The following is a 6,973-nucleotide window of genomic DNA, read 5'->3' on the forward strand; positions in this document are numbered from 1 at the left end:
TTCTCGGTCCACAGGCTTCATCAGAGCGGGGGCCGAGGATAAGTAGTCCTTTAAAGCGGTGAGGGCAGCCTTGTGTTTCTCTGTCCACTCGAATTTCTTGTTTTTCCTCAGGATGTCATAGAAATCTTTACATTTCTCTGAGGACTTTGATATGAACCTGTTTAATGCTACCACCCTTCCTGTTAACCTTTGCACCTCTTTGATGTTCGTTGAGGACTTTAGATTTAAGATAGTCTGAATCTGCTCTGCACTTGCTTCTATCCCCCTTTTGGTTACAGATATCCAAGGAATTTTCCTGCCTTAACACCAAATACACACTTAGCAAGATTTAGCTTCATGTTATATTTGTCAAGGATGTCAAATGCTACTTCCAGATCCTTGCGGTGATCTTCCGCCTTCTTTGATTTCACCACCATGTCATTGATATAGACTTCCATGGTGTCTCCTAATTGATCCTTGAACATCATATTAACCAGTCTCTGCTACGTAGCACCTGCATTTCTAAGACCAAACGGCATAGCAATATAACAATATATACCCGTAGGGGTTATAAATGTTGTGTCCTCTTGATCAGATGGTTCCATCCGAATTTGTTGAAATCCTGATGAAGCATCCATAAAGGTCAACATTTCATGCCTTGCGGTAGCATCCACCATAGAGTCAATGTGGGGAAGAGGGAAAGGATCCTTGGGACATGCCTTATTCAAATCAGTAAAATCAACACATACCTTTCACTTTCCGTTTTTCTTTTGAACTACAACCACATTGGCTAACCATTTTGGATACCTTACTTCCCTAATCATACCTGCCTTTAATAGTTTTTGTACCTCTTCTTGGATGATCGCATTTCTTTCCGGAGCAAATTTCCTTCTTTTTTGATGAATAGGCCTGAAAGAAGGATCAATTGATAATTTATGGGTTATAACATCCTTAGAAATACCTGTCATATCTTCGTGTTTCCATGCAAAGGTTAATTCTCTTCATTGTAAGAAGGATACTAGATCCTTCTCGATGGATTCTTGTATCTCAACTCCGATTAGTACTTTGCTGTCAGGATCCTCTAGGTGCAAGACCACTTCCTTAGTATCTTGTTCCCTAGTCTCCGTGACGTTTCTTCTTGCTTTCTATAATTGATATGCTTCCCTTAGCTTTTTTGTAGGCTTCATGGAAGAGGTATACCAATCTTTGGCATCTTGCTGGTCGCTTTCTATCTTAGCTATTCCTCATGGGGTAGGTAGCTTCACACATTGGTGGTAAGTGGAGGGAACTGCCTTCATTTCGTGTATCCAAGGCCTGCCAAGAATAACATTGCAACAAGACAAAGTATCAATAACACAAAATTTTTGAATAGAATTTACTCCCTCTATATATATGAGGAGTTCGATGTCCCCCAATGTATTCTTCGTTTCTCCACTAAATCCTTGATGTGCGAAAATATATATATAAATAATTAAACGATTCACAACTAAGCTTTAAAAACCAAACAACCTAACCTAGTTCACACAATCGGCAAGTGTACCGGTTGCGTGTAGCAAAGATAAAGGAAGTCCGGATATCGAACTCAAAGACACGTGAGGTGGCTCGGATACTAAACCCTAACTAAGTACTGCCTAATAACAATATTTAATTAATTATTATTATTTATTAACTTAAACTAATTTAACTAACTTACTTAACGAAACTAACGGGAAAACTTAACGACACTAACGGAACTAACGGAGCTCTCAAATATGATGAAGGGGAACCACCTAGTTAAGAAATCTTAACGACTATCAACGACGCTCAGGTGACAATGAACACATGAACCGGGTTCTAAAGATGATCTAACTAGACAACAATAAGGGAAAATAGGTCCCCACGGTTAGTTTTACTAAAGACCCCTAAAACGTCTAGAAAGAATAATAAAGCACGGTTGATTTTCTAAGTACCCTAATGATTTATTACTTGGTCCGTATCAAAATCACAAATTCCTCTAAGGCTCGTAATCCTAACAAACCTAGGGAATAAGGGGTAATTCAATATTAAAGATTAAATAATTCGACTTACAAATTAACCTAAACAACGGCTAGAAAACTGAACGAGGTCTCGCAACGGCTAACTAAATCAACTAGACCAAAGAGATAAATCGACTCCTAATGTCTTGGTCCGACTAAAAGGAGATGAACCACTGAGATGAGCAACTCTAACCAATCAAACCCTATGGTGACGTCTACCATAAACGACCAAAAACACCAAGTAATCAGTCTAGCATGCAATCCTAAACAAAACACGAAACTAATTCATGTAAAGAAAAAATCACACGGGGTTTAATTAATAAAATATTAACAAACTCAATAGCAATCATAGAATAAAATCATAATAATATGAACTTGACAATAGTAAATCAATTATATGAGCCAATTAGAGGTATTATTATATTAAAAATCAGCTCAAAAACAATTAAAAGTGTAGGAAATATTCATATTTTTTTATATAATTTAAAGCACATCAAATATCCCTACACTTAAACCTTTTTCGTCCCTGAAAAAGAAGTCTGCACAGGATCATAACCAAGTTTAAACAACAACTCTCAAATTATTTATTTATTATTATATGTTTTTTTCAATGTAGCAAAACAAATAACCATGAACCCAGACATTTCTGTCCACTTATCAGCTTTCACCTAATAAGCCAGATTAGGCCGATTGTCGGTATTGCGATCCACTTAAACCCATACCTCTAATACTTACCGAGACAAATAAGGCGTGACAAATATATTAGTTTGTATGACTAAGTGGGACCCACAATTAAGAACAATTTCTTACGGTTTTACCGGAACCGAGCCACCCCAATTTGACTTAAACCTCATATCTAGTTGATCAAAACATGTTGCACCATTTATAATAATAGCTAAAGACGATCAAGGATATTGTTTATCCACCTAAGCTTAAACATCAAGGTCTACCTAGCAGCCATTAGATATGATTAAGGTATGTATTAAGTAACTAACTAGTAACTGTTCCCCACTACATGACATACCCCATTATCAAGCAATACCTCAAAGTCCATCTCCACAGATGAGTATACACAAATTCATCTGTAGGGCTTACATATGACGTGTCCCTTGTGGTCCGTTTCTTAATGGTAATAGGACGCGAGCAAAGGGACCCCATATGACTAACAGCGTGGATGATCAAGTCAATAGTGTATTTGTACTTTGAAGTACGAGATGATCATCTTTAATGACTTATGTTTGGCAGAAAAACTGCGGGTTTGCTCTTTGAGCTCTTTTAATATTCATAAATCCACTTAGGAGATATGAATACCCAGATGACATATCGCATAAACACCCATGGTCTCCGAACCCCGAAGCATCCCATCAATACAGGATTTAAGGTTATAAAACCATACGCCTATGAAGTGTTAACCACTAAAATTAGAAGTATGAAATTTATGTTTATATCACAGGCTACTTGGGCATACCCTAACGTTAAACCTACCCAAGCATCGTATGATTTGTCTATTCAGATTTCTATAAAATTCTTAATTTTTACGATCAAACTAAACATATGGCTTGAGTATAACCCGACCTTTCATCCGATTTTCTACAGTCTAATATGTATCTCACTAAAAATCAAGCATTTTAAAGGGTTCAATTAAGTCAACAACCAAACCGCCCTTTCATTCTTAAAGGTTGAGCCTACCAACACATCGGACACTGAGTCTAAACCGTTCAGCTACAATATCTTACGTGTAGGCCTATCGACACGGTTCTTATTTATTATATATATATATTATATATATATATACACACACACAAATATATATAAATTTTTTTTAGAAAGCACCAAGAGATTGTCAAAACATTCAGTAATAATATCATTTCCTGTTTAATGCAGAAATTCAAAAACACGGGACATTCAAAACGCTCTTTTTTTTAATTTTTAATTTTTTTTCATTTTTATTTTTTTTAATTTTTATTTTTGTCCTACAACTAAGTAAAATAACTCACATCCCCATACTTGAACGAAAACATCGTCCTCGATGAGAACAAGAAAAAGAAATAAAAATAAAACTATTCTAGAAATTAAAAATACGAAAGAAAAGAACTAATACTCCCCTGGTAAACAGCTATATCTTTTAATCTTGTGATCCACGAGAGCAAGTTCCACAACGTCTTCAGAGCAATTATACGAATAAATACCATCTGTACTAAGCCACACTCGCTCGCATATAGCGGCGTACAAAACAAAAAGAAAATATAAGAAATAACCATATTTTTGTATTTTTGAATTTTATGATTTTTTTGGATTTTTAAATTTTTTATATATATATAGAATACTTCTAAAATCGACCAACTCGAATGGAGATTGAGTACAAGCGGTCGTTAATAGAGATATATCCCGAACAGAAAATAAAATAAACAAAATAACTACAAAATTCTGTAACTCGGGCTGCCTCCCGAGAGCGCTTAATTTAGCGGGTCCACCCCTATGCGTCAAATGCTGTGAGGTGCAAGACCACCCCTTCCCTTTCTTCCGCCTTCTCGCCGATATAATGTTTGAGACGGTGACCATTAACCTTGAAGCTCCGGTTTTTATCTTCAATCTCAACTGCTCCATATGGGAAGACTTCATTGACCGTGTACGGTCCATACCATCGGGACTTAAGCTTTCCAGGGAATAATTTCAACTGGGAATTAAAAAGAAGTACGGTGTCCCCACACTTGAATTGTTTATTACCTCGTAGCTTTCGATCATGCAACTCCTTAGTCCTCTGCTTATAAATATATGAATGCGCATTGGCATGATCACGAAGCTCCTCCAATTCATGCAGCTGATAAAAACGATGATCTCCGGCAGTCGAAAGATCGAGGTTAACTGTCTAAAGTGCCCATAAGGCATGATGCTCCAACTCGACGGGTAGATGACAGGCCTTCCCATAAATCATCCGAAATGGCGTGGAACCAGTCAGAGTTTTATACGCTGTACGGAAAGCCCACAGAGCGTCATCTAGCTTCTCGGACCAATCCTTTCGGTTTAGCCCAACCGTCTTCTAAAGAATACGTTTAATGCCCCGATTAGTCAATTCCACTTCCCACTAGTCTGTGGGTGGTAGGCGGTCGCAAGCCGATGGGTGACCCCATAGCGTTGCAACGCCTTCTCCATCTGCGCGTTGCAGAAGTGAGTACCTCGATCACTGATCAAGGCTTTTGGAACACCAAACAGGGAGAAAAGAGCCTTAAGAAATCTCACTACAACCCTGGCGTCATTTGTGGGCAAGGCTTTGGCCTCGACCCACTTTGAGATAAAATCAACAGCCATTAGTATGTACTTGTTCCCACGAGACGACGGGAACGGGCCCATGAAATCAATACCCCAAATATCGAAGACCTCGCAAACCTGAATAAAATTCTGGGGCATCTCATTTCGGGATGAGATATTACCAATAGGCTAACAACGATCACAACCTCTGACAAATGTATATGCATCTTTAAACACTGACGGCCAATAAAATCCAGCATCAAATACCTTCTTTGCCGTGAGGCTCACACCGTGATGCCCTCCTGTCGGTCCCTCGTGACAATGGCTCAAATCTGCCATCCCTCCTTAGCATCCACGCATCTCCTAACAAGCTGGTCGGCACCGACACGAAACAAATATGGATCATCCCAGATGTAGAACTTAACGCCAGCAAAGAATTTCTTCTTTTGCTGGTGAGACATCTTTTTCGGGATAGACCCGTCAACAAGAAAGTTCGCGATATCGGCGAACCAAGGGTAACCGGTGTCCTGTGCCTTAACAAACATCAAACACTCGGTAGGAAAACGATCATCAAGCTCAACAACTTCACCTTCAACTTCGGCTCTCTCTAGGCGTGACAAATGATTGGCCGCCACATTCCCGGCCCCCTTTTTATCACGGATCTCTATATCAAACTCTTGCAATAGCAGAATTCAACGGATAAGACGAGGCTTAGCATCCTGCTTGCTGAAGAGATATCGAGTAGCGGCATGATCCGTGTAAACAACAGTCTTGGACAGAACTAGATAGGACCTAAACTTATCGAATGCAAACACCATAGCTAGAAGCTCTTTCTCGGTGGTGGTGTAGTTCTCCTGAGCGTCGTTTAAGGTCCGGCTCGCATAGTAGATCGGATGGAAGTGTCTCTCCTTCCGCTGTCCAAGAACGGCACCGACTGCATAATTGCTCGCGTCACACATCAACTCGAATGGTAACGACCAGTTGGGAGCAACCATGATCGGGGCGTTAACGAGTTGTCTTTTAAAAGATCAAACTCCTCGATACACTGCTCAGAAAAGACAAATGGGGCATCCTTCTCAAGAAGCTTGGTCATGGGTCTCGCGATTTTTGAGAAATCTTTGATAAAACGACGATAGAATCCAGCGTGACCCAAAAAAACTTCGAATAGATCTCTCGGAAGTAGGCGGGGGGAGTTTAGATATTGTTTCGATTTTGGCTCGATCTACCTCAATCCCCGCACTCGAGATTCGATGCCCCAAGACAATGCCCTCGCGCACCATGAAATGACACTTCTCCTAGTTAAGGACTAGGTTGGTATCAATGCAACGAGACATCATCTTTTCAAGATTAGAGAGATAATGATCAAAGGAACTCCCGAACACCAAAACGTCATCCATGAAAACTTCCATGGAGTCCTCAATCATGTCGTGAAAGATATCCACCATGCATCTCTGAAATGTGGCTGGACCGTTACAAAGTCCGAAGGGCATACGTTTATAGGCAAACGTGTCGTAAGGACAAGTGAATGTGGTTTTCTCCTGGTTGTCTGAAGCTTTCGGGATCTGAAAATACCCAGAGGAAACCATCAAGGAAGAAGTAGTACTGCTGACCTGGCAAACGCTCCAACATCTGGTCAATGAATGGAAGAGGAAATTGATCTTTCCTGGTGGCATCGTTTAGTCTGCGATAGTCGATGCAGACTCTCCAACCAGTCACAATTCGAGTGTTAA

General features: G+C 39.7%; 1 protein-coding gene across 1 annotated transcript; it reads right to left on the reverse strand.

Moving 5' to 3' along the window:
- Positions 1-4,470: 4,470 nt before the first annotated feature.
- Positions 4,471-5,303, reverse strand: LOC143565173 (uncharacterized). The gene is made up of 2 exons (XM_077052230.1): positions 5,171-5,303; positions 4,471-4,859 (listed from the first exon to the last, which is right to left on the reverse strand). Exons 1-2 carry the CDS (start codon positions 5,301-5,303, stop codon positions 4,471-4,473), a joined length of 522 nt encoding a protein of 173 aa, XP_076908345.1.
- Positions 5,304-6,973: the final 1,670 nt, after the last annotated feature.

Source organism: Bidens hawaiensis, unplaced genomic scaffold (genome assembly GCF_021521415.1).
Source record: "Bidens hawaiensis isolate Kalapana, Puna unplaced genomic scaffold, B.hawaiensis_p1.1 tig00022295_1, whole genome shotgun sequence".
In the NCBI taxonomy this organism is placed as follows: Eukaryota; Viridiplantae; Streptophyta; class Magnoliopsida; order Asterales; family Asteraceae; genus Bidens; species Bidens hawaiensis.

Coding starts and splice junctions, on each gene's coding strand:
- LOC143565173 (XM_077052230.1), bottom strand. CDS start 5,303: ATGGCTGTTGATTTTATCTCAAAGTGGGTCGAGGCCAAAGCCTTGCCC. Junction 4,860..5,170: donor AGCCTTGATCAGTGATCGAG/GTACTCACTTCT, acceptor CACTTTAGACAG/TTAACCTCGATCTTTCGACT.